This window comes from Hippocampus comes, unplaced genomic scaffold, assembly GCF_001891065.2.
Source record: "Hippocampus comes isolate QL1 unplaced genomic scaffold, H_comes_QL1_v1.1 scaffold136, whole genome shotgun sequence".
Lineage (NCBI taxonomy): Eukaryota > Metazoa > Chordata > Actinopteri > Syngnathiformes > Syngnathidae > Hippocampus > Hippocampus comes.
In genome coordinates, this window is record NW_017805840.1 from 1132366 (window position 1) to 1154593 (window position 22228).

Genomic DNA, 22228 nt, shown 5'->3' on the forward strand with positions numbered 1-22228 from the left:
TTGTCGCTTTTGCTCCTTTAGAAAATGGCCAAGCAGGTTTCACGTTGAGATACTGAAGCGTTGCAGCAATTCATAATCATGAATGTTCTCCTTTTGCAATTTTTGGTTCACAATCCTTCGGCGGTGGTAATAAGGGAGAAAAATTGAAAGAGTTTGCGTTCAAGCAGAATGGCACTGGATGTCCTTTATTTATGGATTTATTTATTTATTATGAACCGGACCAAGTGCTGCTGTCTTTGGACATTCTTGTTCAAAATTGTTTCAAAAAAAAAAAAAAAAATGGAAAGAGACTATATTAAAGCAATTAAGGCAATCAACGATGCCGCGTGGGGTCCGTCTCGTTTATGTGACAACCCCGATGAAGAAAGCGCTGCATAAAAAGATATTCAAGTGGTTTGATGCCCTTCGTTCCAAAATGGTGACGCGTCAAAATATTGAAAGAGTAAGTGTTCAAACACTCAGTGTTACTTTAACTGAAGTCGATGTCGTTTGGCGTTTCCGCATAAAAGAGTGACATAAAATAGTCCGCATTAAAAAGTAATATGACGGCCGCTGAGAAAGTGCTGCTTAAGCTGCACTCGAGGTGTAATTCCCTTTCAAAACATTGACGCATCCAGATTGAAAGTGACTGCATTAAAGCAGGTGTTGGCGCCAGAAAAGAAATCGAAAGAGTCCGCCTTAAAGCAACGCGTGACACAAGATTCATGATGATTAGCTGTTTTTCGTTTTTTTAATGATGATCTTAAAGAAGTGCAAAACGGCAGTCGCGGTGGTTGGCTACAAAACTGAAAATCTGCATGAAAGCCCTCCATGATGCCGGACGGTCTTTTTTATTTTTTTTTTGGGCGACCTCTCAGCCTCATCTTGAGTCTCATTAATGAGAACCGCACTCTGCGCGTTACGATGACATCTGGGAACTCTTAACATTTCAAAATACAGCAGTTAAAATCTCTCAATGAGGGCAAAACACCATTTCAATTGTACGAACGATCTAACGACCGTTGCATTGTTAACCGTCTGAGGCTTGCTCAACGTCTCGTGAAGGTCAACGTGTTTCATTCCATTTATCGCACAGCAAGCCCCATCAACAGTATCTATTCCGGTGCAAATGCAAGCAGGGCACTATTAGCGCTTAAATATATCTACATGTCACAAAGCTGCTTGCTGAATAAGCTCGAGGCCCTGGAAAAAACAAAAAAGTGGTGGTCAGGCAGAGTAAGCTGCTGGTTTGAGAGGCGATCAATGGCATATAATGTGACACGAAACCGACCTGGCTTTATTGGTGACGGATCAATGACATCATGTCTGGACTTACTGGATGCTACAAGCCCGATGGGAATTTGTCTTGGTTTTCAAAGCTCTTATCGGATTTCTGCCTTCTTGTACTTGGATGGGCATTCAGAGGCAAGATGGCGGCTAGCTGCGAAGGCTCGCAATGAAACACAGAGTGTACTACATGGATTTATTTATTTAGTTATTTAGTTAGTTAGTTTTCATAGTATAACTCAACAAGTATTTTTGCCGGCCGTGTCAAAGTTGTTTTCATCATGGGCCAAATGGTAGCGATGCCTTGAGATACGAGTGACCAGAGTAAGAACTTTTAACAATACAAGGCGATTTTTTTTTTACTTTGACTTGTGAACCCAACTGACTTTATGGTATGTTTCAAAACGAAGAGAATTACGCATTGAGTATTTTGAACAACCTCGTGTCCACGAACTTAATGTTAGCACATATAACGAGAAATGCCAGAGATGGGCTAACAAATAGCAGTGATGTCGCAACAGATATTTGACCACACGTGAATATTAGAGAGCGATAGTCTTCTAAAACTACATTACAATTTTGTTACTTTGGGTTTTTTGGGAGGCTGGAACGGATTAATTTCCATTTGCATTCATTTCAATGAGAAACGATGATTTGTATCAAGATATCACTGTAAGTAAAATGAGTTTGGCGCCTTTGGTTTTAAACATTCGTACGTATTGGATTGGAGTAAATTTTACAGAAACAGCGATGTTTTTATTTTTATTTTTAGTGAAAGAAATTCTATATATTTAGGGCAGTTCAGGCATATACCTTCCAATTCCTGGTAAAATAGAGTTGTCCTGTACGTATACATCCTGTACGATATGAACTTTACGACCCCCACGTTTTTCACGCATTTCCACCGCCACGCAGCAAGATCGACACTTTGCTCCTCGAATGTAATTTTCCAGCCAATTAGCGGCGCATTTTGCCATGCTAATCGTCGAACAGCACCACCCCCAACCCCCTCCTCCGCAGTGTCCTGGCAGTGGAAGACCTTTGCCGAGCTCTCCGCCCTGCTGGGAGACCGCCTGTTTGCTCTCGCTATTGCACAGCGGAATTCCGATCATTATGCATGTAACTCAGTTTGAAATCAGCACGCCGATTGCTTTTCATTCAATTTTGTTGTCAGTCTCGAATGGATTTGCCTTCTCATTAAGTTTGTTCGTTAGACCGTGTCTCAAATCAGGCGAAATATACCTTTAAAGAATTGTGCACTCAAGATTTCTGATTTGGATCATATGTCAGATGGCACAGGCAGTAGGCCTATACCTGAGCATTGTCGTTCAAATTCATGCATTATTCATGAGGAAAATACAAAACACAGGCTGTCCTCAGGGGTTTGAAAACCCAATAAAAAGTAGTCAGTGAAACTTACAAAAAGGCCGCGGAAGGTGTTACATGGTGCCTGATCGAGGGCTCGATGCAAATATCCATCTTGTACATGTTAAAATTCGGCAGCCACTGTTTTGGTTATTTTCCTCAACAGCGGCCCGGTGGGACAGTGGTTAGCATATCGACCTGACAGTGCAGAGCTTCGATTCCAGCTCCAATCTTCCTGTGTGGAGTTTACATGTTCTCCCCTTGCCTGCGTGGGTTTTCTCCGGGTACTCCGGTTTCCTCCCACATTCCAAAAACATGCACGGCAGGCTGATTGAACACTCTAAATTGTCCCTAGGTGTGAGTGTCAGTGCGAATGGTTGTTTGTCTCTGTGTGCCCTGCGATTGGCTGGCAACCGGTTCAGGGTGTCCCCCGCCTACTGCCCAAAGATGGCTGGAATAGGCTCCAGCATGCCCCCGCGACACTTGTGAGGATAAAGCGGATCAGAAAATGGATGGATGGATGTTTTGGTTAGCAACAGCATTCAAAAAGATTGCAGACAAGTGTGATGTTAGATTTTACAATGTTGATGTTGTCATCTTTTGCCACATTTTAAAAAAAATGTTTATTTTATTCATTTCACACGAAAAGGGCAACTTATGGCTAACCATGACTCAGCAAGTCAGCCGCTGCACTTTAATTTGGCTCGGGGCCGGACATCCGAGATGATTTTTTTTTCTGTATTTTATCTTTCCTTTTTTTTTTTTTTTTTTTTTGATGACTTCGCAGCGATTTAGCGCACCTTTGCGTGTCAGGCACGAGAGCCGGGGGGGTAGTGTCAGGGAATCTGGTGAGAAATGAGAGGTAGCGTGTTGGTGGTGGCGGTGGAAGTCATGGCGGGGGGGGGGGGGGGGGGGGGGGGGGGGAAGTGGGGGCGGGGGGGGGTAGCTGAGGTCTGAGAGCAGATGGGGCAGGATAATTTTGGAGGAGCTAATGAAACAAAAACAAAGATGAAACCATTGCTCACCCGCTTGCACGCACACAATCAGAAAGGTGGATGTAACACACCTGCACACCTCCCCCTCCTTCACTCATCTCGCCCACCTTGATACTATGAACCATCCAATAAGCTATCCTTATAATGCCCCCTTTTGGCACGCAAGTGAAGATTCCAGCTGCGTTGGGACAGCTGCCACTGCCCCGCGGTCTGTCGGTAAAAATAGAGACAAAACAAATAAACAGAAGTTTCTTTTTGGAAATGAAGGGAGTTTCTCTCAGGTCATCCGAGCCACTGGAGCAAAAGTTTGGGAGCTCACTTACAGGCTTAAGTGGCGGAAATAACTGGGAAAATGTCAGATGTTCCAAAGAATGGCATCTATCCATCCATCGTTCCATTTATTTATTTATGTAGTTATTGTGTATATTTGTACATATATACTGTATATAAAGGAAAGGTGCAACGATTTATCGACAACTAATCAATTATCAGAGTAATCGTTATTATTTTGGGTAATCGATGAATCATTTTGATTTTTATGTATTTATTCATTCTACCGCACCTGCTTCTGTCTCTCAATCGTAAATTTTCTGATTTTCTGTCGTCGTCCATGAAAGCGAGCCGATTACCTTTGTGTTGAATCAAAATAAAACATTTGCTTTTACTTTGGAAAACAACGCTAAACATTTTTTTTTTGTTTTTTTTACATGTTCCGTATCAAAGAAGTCACCCAATCACCATGAAATTTATGCATTTTCTGCACTGTCAATTTTAAGTCATGGCATGTTCTGAACTAATGGGGATTAATTCGATTCATCGATTTGTCATGACCACACCAATCCATTATTAAAATCAGTTACAGAACTAATTTACAGTATGTTTATTTCGCAAAAAAAATAAATAAATATCCAGTTTTGGACTTCTCAAAAAATGCTTTCCATTGCCATCCGTTGAGGCGCACGATATCGCTCGCAAAAACTGACAAATAAATTCCTCAAAGGGAATCAGATGTTTTACGTGCCAGTTGTTTGTGTCCTGGCACGTGTTGACCGCTTACCGAGTGGCTTGACTGGCAGTGTTTTCTTAGCACGATTTCGTCAATATGTCAGCCGGTACAAGGCATGGCGCAGCCCCGATTAGGGCCGCCTCGTCTGCAGCCATGCCGGAATGATTGGCAGGTGTCTGTTGACATCAGGGAGGTGGGAGCGGAGGATTTGTCACAAGCGGCGTCTGTCACTGTCACGTAATGAGGATGTTTACTATTACCCCACTGTATGCGATTCCAGTGTGGTGCTTGGCTGACAACATTGCCCCTCACGAAAGAAACGCTTTGAGCAAAGTTCTGGCGAGAAAATCATAACTTGCTGAACTGAACCGAAAATTAATTATCTTCCGTTACTGTGTGCATCAGCCAGGAGTTTTTTCCCTATGAGGTTGAGGATAATCCATCCATCCATTTCCGGATCGTCTTTACCCTCACAAGGGGGTGCTGGAGCCTATCCCAGCTGTCCTCGGGCAGTAGGCGAGGGACACCCTGAACCGGTTGCCAGCCAATCGCAGGGCACACAGAGACGAATAACCATGCGAGCTCACACTCACACCTCGGTACAATTTTGAGTGTTCAGTCAGTCTGCTATGCTTGTTTTTGGAATGTGGGAGGAAACCGGAATACCCGGAGAAAACCCACGTAGGCACAGGGAAAACATGCAAACTCCACATAGGAAGGCCGGAGCTGGAATCGAACCCGGTACCTCTGCACTGTGAGGTCGACGTGCTAACCACTGGCCCACCGGAAAATAATGTTAAATATATGTAAAATGAGTGAAGTTATGTTTGTTTTCACTACAAGGTCCTGAATTCTGATTTTGAGGTCACCACAGTAAATGTTGTCAAAATGACATCAGAACAGTACTTATATTTTTTTAATTTGGCTTTGCTTCTAGAGACCAAAAAGTGCAGTTTTGATGCTATCCTCAATGTGAATTCAAGAAATAAAAACTGACAATTTGAGAAAGAAAAACCAATTGTTCATTTGTTAGGTTGTCGTATTTCAGCACCGTGGGATTAACCTGCAAGAAATATGCTTGCTCCACAAAATTAGAACGTTGCTCCTCAAATGAAGTCATTGATTTGCAAAACCTGCTCCGCTACAAAATGTTGATTTCGAGCTTTGTTTGAAAGATGAAGTTGATCCGACAGGAACATGATTTGTTTAATCCCTCCCCCAAAAAAATGATGCCTCAGCTCTTTGTGTGTCGGGAGGAAAATCCACCCGTTCCTGTTGGGTTGGGTCGGGTTTTCCTGCACACTGCGGTAATGTGACTGCACAAGGACTCCTGACTGGCAATGAAAGTCAGCTAAACCCCCCCCCCCTCCCTTGTCAGCCTTTTATTGACGACGGCGCACTTGATGGAGCGCGGACTCCACCCGCCACCAAGTGATCAATAAAAGGAGAAAAGACTATTTCTGATCAATAGAGAAGCTCATCTATTATCCCCCCCCCGGCAGCCGAGGGAAAGCGCGGCCCCGTCGCCCGGCTCCAACGCAATTGGTTTTTTCATTCGTCTTTTGTCGAGCGTGATGTGCCGAGCACGCATGAGTGAGTGGAAGCGCGCAGGAACAGGGACAGGTGAAGCAAGTCAATCAATGTCTCATCGCCGACCTCGCTGAACCTTGAAGACAAAGTTTGCCCCGCGGAGTCCGAGAGCATAAATCTGACTCGAGAACAAATTCACCTCATCTTAACCTCGACAATCTCTGCTGGCATCTCCAAACGTGAGCGTGATTTTAAACTCCAGTTCAAGGGTGCACCCCCCATAGCTTGTTGACTCATTTCCATTGACTGCATTGTGGATTGAGGTTTCCTAAACTTCAAACTGTTTTGGTTTTTGATTGACGTAGTTTTCAGGAAATGACCATTTTGTTCCACTAAAATTGCAACTTTTTTAAAAGCAAAAATTTGCCATTTTTTTCCCCCTTACATTGCAACTTTTTTCACCTAAAATGCAGTTTCTTCTTTCCAAAACATTCCAACCTGACTCTTGTCAAGTATAAATACGTCTTTATTTTTCAAATACTATTTCTCTTTTTCTTGATAAATCATAATTGCAAAATCGGACTTTCTCTGGGAATGTCATCAGAATACAGTACCACTTTTGGAGGAGGGGGGGGCAAAAAATATTCCTTTTCCCCTTCTTGATAGACTGGGATTTTATTTTCAGATAAAAAAAAAATCCAACTTTCTTTTTGAATGATCAGTATCTTTTTCTCCCCCCAAAAACGATTTGGAAAAAGTGATTTTGCTCTCCTAACATGAAAAGAAAAAAAGAAAATAAAATTAACATAAAATTACAATTTATCTTGGAAGACTTTTCAGATTTTTTTTTTTTTTTAATCCTGCTTTTTCAGGAAATGCCCCCTTTTTTCCTTTTTTCTTGAATGATTTTGAACTTTTTCTTGGAACAAAATATTCAGACTTTTTCCTCAAAAAGTATGACTTTATTCCTGCAACATTGTAAATTTTTTTTCTCATGAGACAGAAAAAATGGTCTCATATTGCAATTTTTGGGGGGATACATCCATGTATGACTTCAACATTTCAACTCTTTTTCATTTTTTTTTTCTAGCAATATCAGAATTGATGACTATTTTTTGTGAAATTGAAACTATGTTATTAATTTGGAGCTTGTCACGCTGCTGACGGTGTAGAATTTTAGTTCACGTTTCCTCTTCCCATTACTCCACAATGTAGTTAAAATGGTAGTTTTACTTGAGTAGAATATTTCTGTACACTTTTTTTCACCTCTGGCTGCAAATGCCGTATGGATAGAATGAAGTCAAGTCATGAAAATGTGCTTGGACCAATTTGGATCTTTGGTCCTGTCGCGACATCTTCATGTCAACGTTGTTTTCGGGTAGCTTCTGGAAAATGCTCTCTCTTCTCTTCAATTTGATTTTGTTCGATTGCATTCCATTCCTGGATGTGAATTGTGAACCGCGTGCGGTTCGCGGCGCGCAAACCGCAAGCTCCATCTGTCGCCTCGGGCGGCAGAACTCGATTTCGTCTCCGGGGAAACCACAGCCAGAGCGTTTTTTTTTTTTTTCAATGCATGTGTATGAAGGAGGGTTATCGCTATTTGTTTGGCTCTCCTTAGCCAGAAAAAAAAACACTTGGTGGAAAAAAATAATAAGGATCAGCTTGTGCTCAGTCTTGCCTCTTTTACAGTCCAATAATTTAAGTTTGACCGAGTGCTAAATTGCACCTGCATTTAAATTGCTCATCTTAGCAACCTTTTTTTTTTTTTTTTTTTGGACAGGCAGATGCGTCCGACTTTTTGTGAAAAGTTTCAGGAAGGCACTTTTCTCTGTCGGTGACGAAGCGAGGTCGTGTACACGATGTCCCGGTCGATAGATAGAAGTTCCACTTGACATTGATGTCATCTCGACAGCTCTTGATGTGGCTCTTCCGGAGCAATTGCGTCAAAGGAGGCTAATTTGCTCCCTGTAGCTGCTGTTGCATCCCGCCGACATCTCGCCCACGTCTGCCTCAGATAAGAATTCATTGATTATTTTTTTCCATGTTTCACGTCCACATTAGCGTGCATTGATTGCCAAAAGTTTCAATCTTTCACTCTTTCAAGTGGTCGCTTTGGTGAGACCTCAAACTCTAAAACAAGACGAAGAAAGTGTTGAACATCAGTGGATTTGGAACTGCCTAATTTTTTTCCTTAAAATCGCAACACACATTTTCTACTATTTACTCAGTTCATGCCAGACAAATATACAGACTGTTTGAGTGTGAGTCACCTAAACCTTTCCAACTTCCAACACGTCTGCATTTCTCTCATAATCAAAGACACAAGCCAAGATTCATCCCCTAGTCTTTATCTTCTACTCAAAAGCTGTGCTGACCTCACCTCCAAAGTGATGCAACGCCGCCATCTACTAGGATCTAAAAACCAGAATTTCACAGACATGCCGGGCTTGCCCGTTTAAAAACAATTTGGCATATATTCATCGGTGGCGGTACATGGTTGGATTCCATTTGACGAAGATAATCGTCCACGGCAGTGAACGCCCTACAGAATCTGTGTATATTGTATTTTCACTCCATAATTTGTGATATAAATTCTGTTTTGTGGTGAGCGCTGGAATTATAATATCCTAAATATCTGCTTCAAACCAAACTGGCTTATTTACTTCTCAATTTTGGACAACGGTCCTTTAGACTTTTACGTGGGTTCCGTCTTGACAGTTAGACATGTCGATTGCTCAAAAAAAAAAAAAAAGTGAGTAGCCTGAGGCAATTGTGCTGGGGATCCAGAATACATGCGCCTGGACTTTTGACATCAGTTTGGTGAGATCCGCACAGAGACACGCGAGCACGTGGCCTCTTGTTGTTTTGGTGTGTGCTCATTAGCGGTTAGCCTGTATGAAAACATTCAAACATGACGTTGTTCCACAGCCTGGCCATCTGTCATTACTCTCCTCCTCCGTTCACCTACAGCATGTTCGCTGGCCTAATTGCAATTAAAGCGCGCACATGGGAAGTGTTTGTGTATGCACTGCTCTCATCGCCCTTGACTGGATTAATTAAATTAAGAATAGCGTCTCCTGTAATGGGAAAAGTCTGAACAAATAGTCTCAAAGTACCACTTGAGCTCGCCGAGCTCCTTCGAAAGGATTCAATACTTTTTATTGTGATGCAACCACAGTACGCAAACGTTTCTGAACAAAAGTTTGTTAGCTCATTGCTAACACACAATGCAAAACACCATCGGTATTTCATAAAACAACAGATGTTTGAACACACGTGGGTGAAGCAACTCATGTGGACATACAATATAACAATACTCACGGGTATATATTCTTTATCCTCTGCGATAAACAACCCATATTGCTGCAGTTTACCCAACAGCTGTTTATATAGGTAGATATATTGTACTGCCAAGGCACGCACACAGGAAAGAGCTTCACAATTAATCGAAGCATCAATTCATATCATGTACAAGCTGTTTAATTCTTCACATTGTCTTTTATTATGTTATAACTCTATGTTTTTACAAAGTACAATAGTTTAGAGTGCTAATTTACTTAAAAATATATATATATATTGGTATTTTTTTTTTTTTTTTGGAGGAGGTGGAATGGCACAATGGCATTTCCATTCACTTCAGTGCGCAAAGATGATTTGAAATATGAATGTTTTGAGTGGAAAATGCGTTCACTGAAAGAATTCACGTCAGTCAAAGCACGACTATATTTTTACGTCATCAATATTACAAGTTCGGACATTACTAGCTTCCTCTTTACACATCCTGAGTTGTTAAATGTAAATGTTCCAAAGCAAAACAAGTTTGTAGCTTGCAGGCAGCAAGGAACATAAAAAAACCAAATGAAATTATCCGGACAAAACAAAGTCAATAAAATAGAATAATCGACTAGTTCTAAACTTTTTACACTTGCCCAACGTTTACTGCTCTTAAAATGTGGTCCAATTAAATGTTTCCTGTGTGACTTCATTATGCAGCAAACAGATGTCACCTCAACACGTTGGTGAGCAACCAGAGGTGCTCGACATCTGGACAAGACACTCTTGACAACATCACACACACACACACACACACACACAAAAGTGAGTTTACCTTATATGGACATCACTTCGAAGATAGACAGTTTCCCCGGCAAGTTTGTGGAAGTTATCATCATGTTATATGGCACATATGCGCACACACACACACACACACGTGTTTCCAATCAAGATTTATAACCATACCACTGACATTTCCGATGTTTGTGCGTGTGCTTGCGTGTGTGTGTGTGTGTGTGTGCGCATATGTGCCATATAACATGATGATAACTTCCACAAACTTGCCGGGGAAACTGTCTATCTTCGAAGTGATGTCCTTATAAGGTAAACTCACTTTTGTGTGTGTGTGTGTGTGTGTGCGTGTGTGTGCATTTCTTAGGGAGTCCCCTGGATGTTCCAAAGGTCCTTATTTGGTTAGCAAGCCATACTTCATATCGGGACAAAGATAGAGAGGCCGTCCTGGGGAAACTCCCTGTGTAAATGAACTGAACAAAATAGTCGAAATAACATAAAGAGGGAGTTTGAGACACACACAGACACACACACACAGACATCAGTACAAAATGAAGAGCATCTGTTTGTGGCTTCATCAACCGTTTGTCATTTTGCCATCCAATAAAGACCAGCAGTCCTGAAAATGTGATTTTTACAGGACCGCCAGGCCTCACAATGCGAGTGTGAGCTGGGGAAAACAACAACAACACGCAAAATTGAAGCCATTGTGCTAGCAGGCTTTTAGATATCTTGAGGGACCTCCGAAGTGGAAATTGCCTAAAATTGGACAGAATTGTTGAGGGGGGAGAGGGCAAGCTGCAGCGGTTACCTCGAGTTACGAACAAAACAAAACTTATGTAGAATTATTTCATCGTTGTTTGCTTTTTTTCCTAAACAAACTAGGGCAGATTGATTTGAATCAGAAATTAGACCTTGGGGGGCCCCAGCCTTGAAAATATCTTTGCTCTTTCTTACAAGAAAAAGACATCTCTTGGAGTTTCGTAACAGTAAACAACAAAAGATTCCCGCAACACCGTGTCTTAAAAAAAAAAAGTGTAAATGAACTCATGTGTGAAGTTGTGCAGCTGCCATGTTTAAATGAGCTCCGCCGTACAGCTGCGGACACAAGAGACAAACACGGCAGCGCATCAAGGGCTAAGCTAGCAAGTGTGCGCCTTAATTAATTTGGAAATTCAACTGGAGTCCCAGGTGTGGATGTTTGGGTGAGCTCAAATGCTCCTTATTAGCCTTGATAAAGACCACATTGTGTTCGCGCGCGCGCGTGTGTGTTTGTGTGGAAGTGTGCGCGCGAGCTCGTTAGCCTGCCCGCTGACAGGATGTTGTTGTGGTTAGCTATGATCGTGTGTACGGTGTGCGTCCACCTTTGACGGTTTGCTCTTCGTAGATTCACCTATTCGCGCGATTTCTGCGGAACGAATTCGCTGAAAAAGCCCCGTCTCATTGTTGATGACATATTTGTTTGTCAGGGAGTTGAGCCTGAGTTGTAACAAGAAGTTACAGTCCCTGCCACGTGTGTATGTACGGTATTTGCACGCTTGTGTTGCATTTTTGTCAAGCGGCCCAAACTATCAAAAAAATAAATACATATACATATATATCAAACTTTCAAAATATCACGTGAAAGTTGACACAACCAATCAAGCATACAACCTGCATGTTCACTACAGTACACTCGTTTTGTTCACAAGTCCACCCACGACAAATCTGTTCTACGCGAACAAAGCGGCCTGCAGCCTGACAGGCTACACACACACACACACACACACACACACACACACACACACACACACACACGCGCGCGCGCACTCACATATGGGGCCTTTTTCCAAATGCACAGTTTTAAGTTCTTGACAAATAATATATGGAAGCAAACTGCGTTTTGTCACTGCTGTCAGTGAATGCGATTGTCCACTGTTTTCCGCCCTAACACACACACACACACACGCACACACACACGACGCACGAACTTAAAATAAGACCTAGTTTTCCCAAACTCTCTTTTTCCGATCCAAATATGTTATAGAGGGGCGGCATTTGCGTGACCCAACTTTGTAACGATAATAAAAATAAAAATCATCATCATCATCATCATATTATGCTTTACAACTTCCTGCATGACTTTGTGCCAGGGAACCTGTTTACATTCATTACTACCAATTTCATCAGCAGCACAGAGAGAGAGAGAGAGTGAGCATACTCATAATAAGATATAAACGATAAAATAATAAGGCCATTTTAAAACTAACATATGTAAAAAGAATACAACTCATCCACATACAAGGTAATTCATACATAATTCATTCGGTTCGTGTACATTAAATAATAACGCAATATATATTTTTTGGGACCCTTACGATGCTTTTAATGTTTTTCCAATGCAGTTAATACATATTTAATGCTGTTATTCTTCATACAAGTCATGAACATCCGGCGTACTTAATACACTTAAAATGCAATTAATGCATACTTAATGTGGTTAATTTACATACGAGCCATATATGCCCCGTGCATACAATTAATATTGCTATGATATCCGTACTGTACATCAGTGCACATCCAGGAGTATGATTACAGACACTGTAAAAGAATCAATTTTTAATGCAATTCCTACACAACAAACACATTGTACACATTTAGCGCCACTAATACACTTACAGTGCAATTAATCCAAATTATTTTTCTTTCCCACCCCCCTCCACACTTTTTAGCCATACAATGACAAGACGTCTACCGCTATAAATACCCAAAAGGTGCGAATGTGTGAAAAACGAGACGCGAGGGAGGAGAAGTGATACGTCTCAGCTGCTTTCGAGGAGGCAGATGGAGGCCATTTGTCAGGGATGCAAACACACGGTGGTCTCGGTTGTGTGCACCTTTCCAAACCCAAATTCCCCCCAAACTCTATGTGTGTGTGTGTGTGTGTGTGTATGTGTGTGCTACCATGCAAGAATGAAGGCACCGCTGTCTTCAATCCGTAAGGATCAACTGTTGTGTGGAGAAGTGAGGATCACCCGCCGGGAATTAAATTAAGGTTGGACCTCTCCAGTCCATTCTTTTTCCCCAAGAGGAAATAATTGGAACTGAACTGTTTCTTACAAGAAACTTTTCTTTCCCACCAGTGCCACTTTTGACGAACTAGTAATCAATTAATCTGCACACTATGAGGCCCAAATGGCAGATGTGTCACACACTAGGAGCCTCCTGGACCTTACTACTATCGCACTACTGGCGTGCAGAAATGTCATCCCGTAGTTGAGGGGTGTCAAACTCATTTTAGTCGCAGGCCAATTTGGAGCCTTGCCCCAGAGGGCCGTTATGACAGTGAAACAACAAAATTATTACTTGTTCACAACAAATAAATAGATTACTAGTTTTGAAATCAGTCAAGTCAATTATAATAGTTTGTTCAATAATTGTTCAAGTGAGTGTAAACTGGGTAACAAAATGATTGCAAAATATCAACGTTATTTATTACACGTGACAATTTGACATTTCGGTCGAGATTTTAGCAAGTTAACACGCATGATTTGCTTTCGTGGGCCACATAAAATGACCAAGCGGGCCGGATTTGGCCCCCGGGCCTTGAGTTTGACACCTGTGCCATAGTTGAACGTAATAGCAAAAAAAAAACCTTGCCAGTAAGAGACTACTGACATTAAATTGCTTACTTTATCTTCACTAGTAGGCCCGCTTTGGCATACTAGTCGGTCAACTGCGAGTTACTAGTGAGGCAGAATGGTTCACTACTAGTGAAGCTAAAGTTACTCGTAAAAAATGTTTCCACTACTGTCAGACATTGCTGCATACTAGTCGGACAACTTTGGTATTCTAGCAGTACATCAATATGTAACTACTGAGGCAAATCTGTGCACTAGTTGACGTCTGTGCAAAGACGACTAGTCAACTATGTACCGCTCGTGAAATGTGAGACGTTAACACAATTTCACAAAGTCTCAAGTGGTAACACTAGAATGACTGTCATAGTAGTAACTTGTGGGCATTTTGATGCTGCAAGTAGGCTACTAGTGGATGGCACTATCCTACTAGCTAGGACTAGTCGTGTAACTAGTCACTTTTATTAGCAAGCTTTCAGTTAGGTTTCATTGCGTGCTAGTTGACCAAAAGTGGTACTAGTGATGAAAATAAAAAAACATACGAGCAAGGCAGACATTCTACTTCGTGCGTTGAAATGACTTCCTAGTGAGGACAAAGAGCATTCTTGTACATGGACGTCAAGGATATTGAATAAACGCTTCAACGGCTTTTCGTACGCGCACGGCATCATCGAGTCACTTGTTTACGCTGCCCTCGCTGTATATCTCATCACTTGATTGGACACAGGCGTTTCGACACAGCTTACTGCAAACAATGTAGGCTACTGTCAAATATTAGACACGCACAGCATCGCAAGTTAGCGTGAGTGTGTGTGCGGATGTCAAGAGTCACACACATGCACACACATCGGTCTGGAAACAATCTTCCCTGGCCCTGTTGGTGGACCAAATATCCCGTCGCCATGACAATGCGTCACACAAGCCCCCGTGTGGGTCACGTGCATGCGTTTATTCTGATGATGAATGAACGTGTGAGTGTGTGCCGTCTGGGAATGTGTGTGTGTGTGTGTGTGTGTGTGTGTGTGTGTGTGTGTGTGTGTGTGTGTGTGTGTGTTTGCGGGTGCACTGTTTGCACGTGTACGATGTCTGCCAGCTTCAACAGACAAGTCACCATTCCCGAATTCGGGGGAGGAAAAAAAAACAGAGACCGCCACCCCCTCATCGATTTCCTGCTGTGTAACTAATATGGCCGACGACCCGATTTGACCGTTTTCCACATGACCTCACTCGATCCCGCCACGTGTTAGCTCCACTCGCGCCAGACAAGAGACTCGGTTAGCACGACGACATTTCCAACTCCACTTTCACACGCTTTCATTCGGTTCCGATTCTGATTCTGATTCTTATTGAGGGCAAGTGCGGTAGTGACCCACCAAAGCCAGCGGATGGGGCTTTGTCATGCTCATTACTGCCATCTAATGGACCGGAGTCACACAGGCATAGATGACCACTTTTTGTTTTGTTTTAGTCAGATGAGGTGGTTGTATCGATAACTATGAGTGAGCGTTGCTGTGTTTGACCTGAATGATTCAACATTAAGAGCCACTGGGGGGGGGGGAATTAATTAATACATTTGCATAATAGTTTGATTAGGCCTCATTAAGTGCACCCTGACATGCCTCCCCCATTACCTTCACTAAATGATCTCCATTGCCCCTCTACATCTCCTTTACACGTCACAGAATGTCCCCTATCCATCCTGTGTCTCCTCTAAAGCTTCACAAAATGTCCTTTATTACACCTCCATACCTTCCAAAAAATGTGTTATTACCACTTTATACACCCTAAAAGTTATTGGTTCAAAAATGACCCAATTATCGGTGATAAAAGGACAGACTGCTTATTAACCATTAAAATAGCTGGGTTAAAAAAAACAAACAAGCAAAAAAAAAAACAATTTTGATCAGAAAATGGACTGAGCCATTTCTTGGGTCAATATGACCCAAGTTTGCTACGATGGTCCCTCCATCCGCCTTCATTGACCCTCCCTCCCCATTTCTACCGTTCATCCCTTCTAACTATGAGTGAGCGTTGCTGTGTTTGACCTGAATGATTCAACATTAAGAGCCACTCGGGGGGGGGGGGTAAATTAATTAATACATTTGCATAATAGTTTGATTAGGCCTCATTAAGTGCACCCTGACATGCCTCCCCCATTACCTTCACTAAATGATCTCCATTGCCCCTCTACATCTCCTTTACACGTCACAGAATGTCCCCTATCCATCCTCTGTCTCCTCTAAAGCTCCACAAAATGTCCATACCTTCCAAAAAATGTGTTATTACCACTTTATACACCCTAAAAGTTATTGGTTCAAAAATGACCCAATTATCGGTCATAAAAGGACAGCCTGCTAATTAACCATTAAAATAGCTGGGTTAAAAAAAAACAAACAAGCAAAAAAAAAAAAAAAAAAACAATTTTGATCAGAAAATGGACTGAGCCATTTCTTGGGGCAAATTCTCCATCTGCTCCGGCGGGACAATTATACGCGAGCCCCGTCGAATAGGTTAATCCACTCCGCTTTGTGTTTGTGTGCGTTGGTAATTAGCAGGATTAAACTCTGCTTGGTTTGGCTCCAGCCGGCCGATAGTTCAACCTCTGCGTCGTGAGATAACGAGAGGTTCTGCTACACGTCCGTTCGAGTGGCTTTAAAGCGCAACGTGAACGACACGTCTTGTCTTAATGCACTCTTTTGTATGTTTTAGTCTCACTATGGTGTCGACAAATCTACAACGCGCCGCTTTGAGGCGTATTCTTCATAAAAGGACAGCCTGCTAATTAACCATTAAAATAGCTGGGTTAAAAAAAAACAAACAAGCAAAAAAAAAAAAAAAAAACAATTTTGATCAGAAAATGGACTGAGCCATTTCTTGGGTCAATATGACCCAAGTTTGCTTCGATGGTCCCTCCATCCGCCTTCATTGACCCTCCCTCCCCATTTCTACTGTTCATCCCTTCTCCTTCATCTCTCACCTGTTCGTCATCCCTCCACCGTCATCCCTCCCTCCTCCATCCAGCTGCTTTGAGCGCAGCGGTCTGTTAGTCGTTGGCTTCTTCTCCGGTCCAGAAGGTTGAGAACTGTTCTCCATCTGCTCCGGCGGGACAATTATACGCGAGCCCCGTCGAATAGGTTAATCCACTCCGCTTTGTGTTTGTGTGCGTTGGTAATTAGCAGGATTAAACTCTGCTTGGTTTGGCTCCAGCGGGCCGATATTTCAACCTGCGTCGTGAGATAACGAGAGGTTCTGCTACATGTCCTTTCAAGTGGCTTCCAATCGCAACGTGAACGAAACTTCTTGTCTTAATGCACTCTTTTGTTGTATGTTTTAGTCTCACTATGGTGTCTACAAATCTACAACGCGCCGCTTTGAGGCGTATTCTTATCCGTGCATATCGTTCAACGTACGCCGATAAGAAACATCGTCATTTGTTGTGACCAGAAGGGTTATTTAATGGTTTCCACTAATGGCGTTGTGTGCGCCTGTGTGTGTGGTTTTATTTTGTGATGCCCGAAAGGCGAGATTAGTAGCGTTCTTTCAACTGTCCTTGTCGTGGATTTGGATCTGAGTTTTTTTGTTTTTGTTTTTTGGTCCAGATGGCGGGGAACGCAGATAAACAAGCACACATGCAGCTTGCCGAAAAGTACTGGATTGACGGGGTCTATCGACCCCGGTGTTGTTTTTGTTGCACAGTGACCTCATGAAGTGTTTTGTTCGTTATTTGGGCATGAAAACAGGTTAATCCACTCCGCTTTGTGTTTGTGTGCGTTGGTAATTAGCAGGATTAAACTCTGCTTGGTTTGGCTCCAGCGGGCCGATATTTCAACCTGCGTCGTGAGATAACGAGAGGTTCTGCTACATGTCCTTTCAAGTGGCTTCCAATCGCAACGTGAACGAAACTTCTTGTCTTAATGCACTCTTTTGTTGTATGTTTTAGTCTCACTATGGTGTCTACAAATCTACAACGCGCCGCTTTGAGGCGTATTCTTATCCGTGCATATCGTTCAACGTACGCCGATAAGAAACATCGTCATTTGTTGTGACCAGAAGGGTTATTTAATGGTTTCCACTAATGGCGTTGTGTGCGCCTGTGTGTGTGGTTTTATTTTGTGATGCCCGAAAGGCGAGATTAGTAGCGTTCTTTCAACTGTCCTTGTCGTGGATTTGGATCTGAGTTTTTTTTTGTTTTTGTTTTTTGGTCCAGATGGCGGGGAACGCAGATAAACAAGCACACATGCAGCTTGCCAAAAAGTACCCGATTGACGGGGTCTATCGACCCCGGCGTTGTTTTTGTTGCACAGTGACCTCATGAAGTGTTTTGTTCGTTATTTGGGCATGAAAACAATCGGGAAATCCGATCAGCATTCCAAGGGAAATTTTTTGCACATTTCTTCTTCTCTCTTCTACTATCGTCTCTTCAGACTATTTTTCATACGAACTTGAAGTCTTTGGTCCAAACTGTGCCGCCACCAAACCAACCAACCAAAGCCAAGCAAATCCTTTTATAAATCGGTGGAGTGTTATTTTGTTGGCAAAAGCAAAACGGCCTTGAGGAACATGATCGTTCCGAGCGGTTTGGTGGCCCTGCGCTCCCTGTTTTAATCTCCTTAAGGTCCACCTGAGGCTGAATCGTGACCTTGCAAAAACAAATTCGTCCCGCTCTCTTTTGGATAACATTCTTAAAGGGATATTAACACTCACAGAATACGGCTCCGGAAAATTTTTGCTGAATTGCGAGTGGAATGTGGTGATTTCCCCACATGTACTTGGGCAAAGTTGAATCCAAGTTTAGTTCATACCAAAGTAGCATCCGAGGTCTGTATGGTGTATTCATTGTGCGTCATTAAAAAAGTACCCGATTGACGGGGTCTATCGACCCCGGCGTTGTTTTTGTTGCACAGTGACCCGATGAAGTGTTTTGTTCGTTATTTGGGCATGAAAACAATCGGGAAATCCGATCAGCATTCCAAGGGAAATTTTTTGCACATTTCTTCTTCTCTCTTCTACTATCGTCTCTTCAGACTATTTTTCATACGAACTTGAAGTCTTTGGTCCAAACTGTGCCGCCACCAAACCAACCAACCAAAGCCAAGCAAATCCTTTTATAAATCGGTGGAGTGTTATTTTGTTGGCAAAAGCAAAACGGCCTTGAGGAACATGATCGTTCCGAGCGGTTTGGTGGCCCTGCGCTCCCTGTTTTAATCTCCTTAAGGTCCACCTGAGGCTGAATCGTGACCTTGCAAAAACAAATTCGTCCCGCTCTCTTTTGGATAACATTCTTAAAGGGATATTAACACTCACAGAATACGGCTCGGAATATTTTTGGCTGAATTGCGAGTGGAATGTGGTGATTTCCCCACATGTACTTGGGCAAAGTTGAATCCAAGTTTAGTTCATACCAAAGTAGCATCCGAGGTCTGTATGGTGTATTCATTGTGCGTCATTACGCTTCGCTGCCAAGCTCTGCCCCAGGCAAAACGGAAAATAAAAATGTTATGCAAGATGATATGACCGATCCCTTTGCTATTAATTGGTTCAAAATGAGTAGCAATCAGGAAGAAAAAAAACTAAAAGAAAACTTTGAAGGGCACCTGGAAAAAAAGGATTTTAGAATGACTGATTCAAAGCAAAATAGCAGATTGCCTGTGTCTTTTCGGAGATTTTTTTTTTTTTGTACATGTACTCGCGATAGACGTCTATCAAATTTCATGTTACCAAGTCTAACAAAACTATCTTTGCGGGTGGTGTTATCAAAATGAAGAAAAACTGAAATTCATCTTTGAAGGAGCCCAGAAAATGTTGGCCACTTTTAAGGCAAAGGAAATTTTTTGGGGGGGGTCTTTTTTTGGGAATGGGTTCTTGACTTTTTTTCGTCCGTCGATTCCTGATCGGCATGTCGGCCAAGTTTCACGTTCGCTAAATCTAACTAGCTTTAGGGGGCTTGCTGAATTCTCTCAATATTCCAATAGAAATTTGACTTTGAAAAAGCCTTGAAAATAATCAAAATGGCAGATTTTTTTTTTTTTGTTGGTCTCTTCGGCTAATGCTTCGTGAAACTTTTGTGCTTGGATACGACAGCAACATTTCAAGTGGCGGGTTTGAAGCAGGCGTAGAGGGACTGACATTTTCAAATATTCTGGGCTAGTCGTCATGGATTATGCCACTACTCAATATAAAATTGGACTTGGATTAACAATTTTGCAGAAGTTGGCGTCTTATTTTAGTATCAGAACACCATCAAAAACGTGATTTTTTTTTTTTTTTTTTTAGACCTTAAACATACTTTTGCCAAATAATTTTGCTCTGCATGGTAGGAAATCCAAAACTTCTTTTCCTCTCAATCTCTCAGCCTTTTTTCCTCACTTTTCTCTTTGCTTCTCTTTTTTTTTCCCCCCTCCCTTCTCTTCCGCCTTTCCCTCCTCTTCAGTAAAACCATCAACGTGAAAATAATTGACGACGAGGAGTATGAGAAGAACAAAACCTTCTACGTAGAGATCGGAGAACCTCGCCTGGTGGAGAGCGACGACCCCAAAGGTCGGCGGGAGCCTCATTGAGCGAATCGCCGCCTTGTGCACCACATCTCATCATCGTGTGTGCGCGCGTGTGTGTGTGTTTTGTGTATTCATTTGTGCCATGTTGTTTGGTTTTATACCATGCATGCATTTACCACCCCCCCCCCCTCTATGTGTGTGTGTGTGTGTCTGGGTGTCCCATACAGGAAGAGCATAACGATTAGGATCTTAGACCGTGAGGAGTACAATAAGCAGTCCTCCTTCTACATTCTACTCCAAGCCCCCCAGTGGAGGAGAGGCAACGGGACAGATTGGACAGGTGTGAGCCCCACCCAGAATTTCTACAGCAAGGAGAATTGGACCCTCAATCAAATGGCCACCCTGTTTATATACTTGAATTTGGATCAACGCCAAATTGTACATCCTGACACTGAAAAACCTCTCTCATAGGTTTCAGCATTTCGTTTCAAAACACAAATTGTACAATTTAATAGATGCTCACAGTAAAATTAAGACAATTCAATATCCGGCAACCTGAAGGAAAAAATAAATAAAATAACAGCCATTCCCGAGTCGGGCAGCTCAAGAGTTGTACCATTTTTTTTTTTTGTTTATTTAATTCAGATTCAGATGTTATGAATGAATAAATGAGAAGTGTATTTTTCGGTTGTATATATAGTATAGAAAATAACATGCAAAAACCATTTTAAGCATCAAGTAATAACCGAAAAAAAGGGCTAGGCTGAAGCTCCAGCCTGAAAATTGCCTTTCCTAAAATTTGCCCCATGAATCACATGGAATTTCAATAGAGCAAAAATAAATGAATAAATAATATATAGTCACATTATCTTGAACAGTTTTATATTTGATCAATTCCATGACTTATTTTCCAATTTAAATTTGCCTTTTTTTTTTTTTTTAGCAATTTTTATGTCGAACTCAAAAGCTAATTTTAATACATCACATGACTTTTGAAATCATGTAACCTTTTCATGTTTTAAGTGTAACTGTCTTAATAATCATGGCAACGTTTCCATGATTACCGTGACCTTTCTTTGCTGATTGGCTGGGCAAAAAGTCATTCCGCCGTGTGGCATCCATTTTGACAGGCCTTTTGATTGAGGTGAAGCACTTCTCCTGCTTCTCGTTTTTACGTTTACATTTTTCTACTTTTCCTCTTTTGCTTCCCTTCAGAAATTAGCTTGAGTGGGAATCACACCTGTCCTCTCATCTTCCTCCGCCGCCTCCTCCGGGCTTCCTTTTTTTCTTCTTTTTCCACCCCATCCTGCTGCTCAGCAGCGTTCGGGGCTCTGTGAAATCTGCTGCTGTGGGTTAAAATGTCCGAGCTTTCTCACTGCGACATTTGTAAAGCGTTCACAGGTGGAATGTGCATTGAAGGGAGGGCGCAAACGCACACAGACATGCAAATAAAGGCTGTGGTTCACTCCAATGAGGAATGATCGGAAAATAATAAAAACATCAAATCTTAAGATAACACAAAGTCCAAAACCCACGTGAAAAACCTGCACAAATTTCTTATATTAAAACTAACCTTTATATAACACCGTAACCGTTTAAAAATGTTTAACCCCGCACTTGCGTCAGCTTTACGTATAAAGTAAAACATCAGTAAGTAGACTAATGATACCAGTTAGTGGACAGCGACGACGTAAGTATGAAGACTGATATCAAGGTGTAGACCGTGACGACAACAATCAGTCGACAATTATGGCGCCAAAGGCCAGACATTGAAATCAGTTGGTAAACAATGACAGCACCAGCAAGTAGACAGTTACGGAATCAGAGAGCGGACATTGCAACACCAGTAAGTAGATGGTGACGACATCAGTAAGTAGTAGTGATGCTACG

General features: G+C 42.1%; 1 protein-coding gene across 4 annotated transcripts in view; it reads left to right on the forward strand.

Annotated features, from left to right (window-relative positions):
* Window positions 1-22228, forward strand: part of slc8a1b (solute carrier family 8 member 1b) — a 94550-nt gene that overhangs the window by 52772 nt on the left and 19550 nt on the right. For 2 of the 4 annotated variants that reach the window (XM_019888127.1, XM_019888126.1), the window contains one exon: window positions 20275-20381. In XM_019888127.1, coding sequence (XP_019743686.1) covers window positions 20275-20381 — 107 coding nt within the window. Of the gene's footprint in view, window positions 1-20274; window positions 20382-20565; window positions 20679-22228 lie in introns of all 4 variants that reach the window. The other 2 variants (XM_019888125.1, XM_019888124.1) reach the window with 1 other exon arrangement.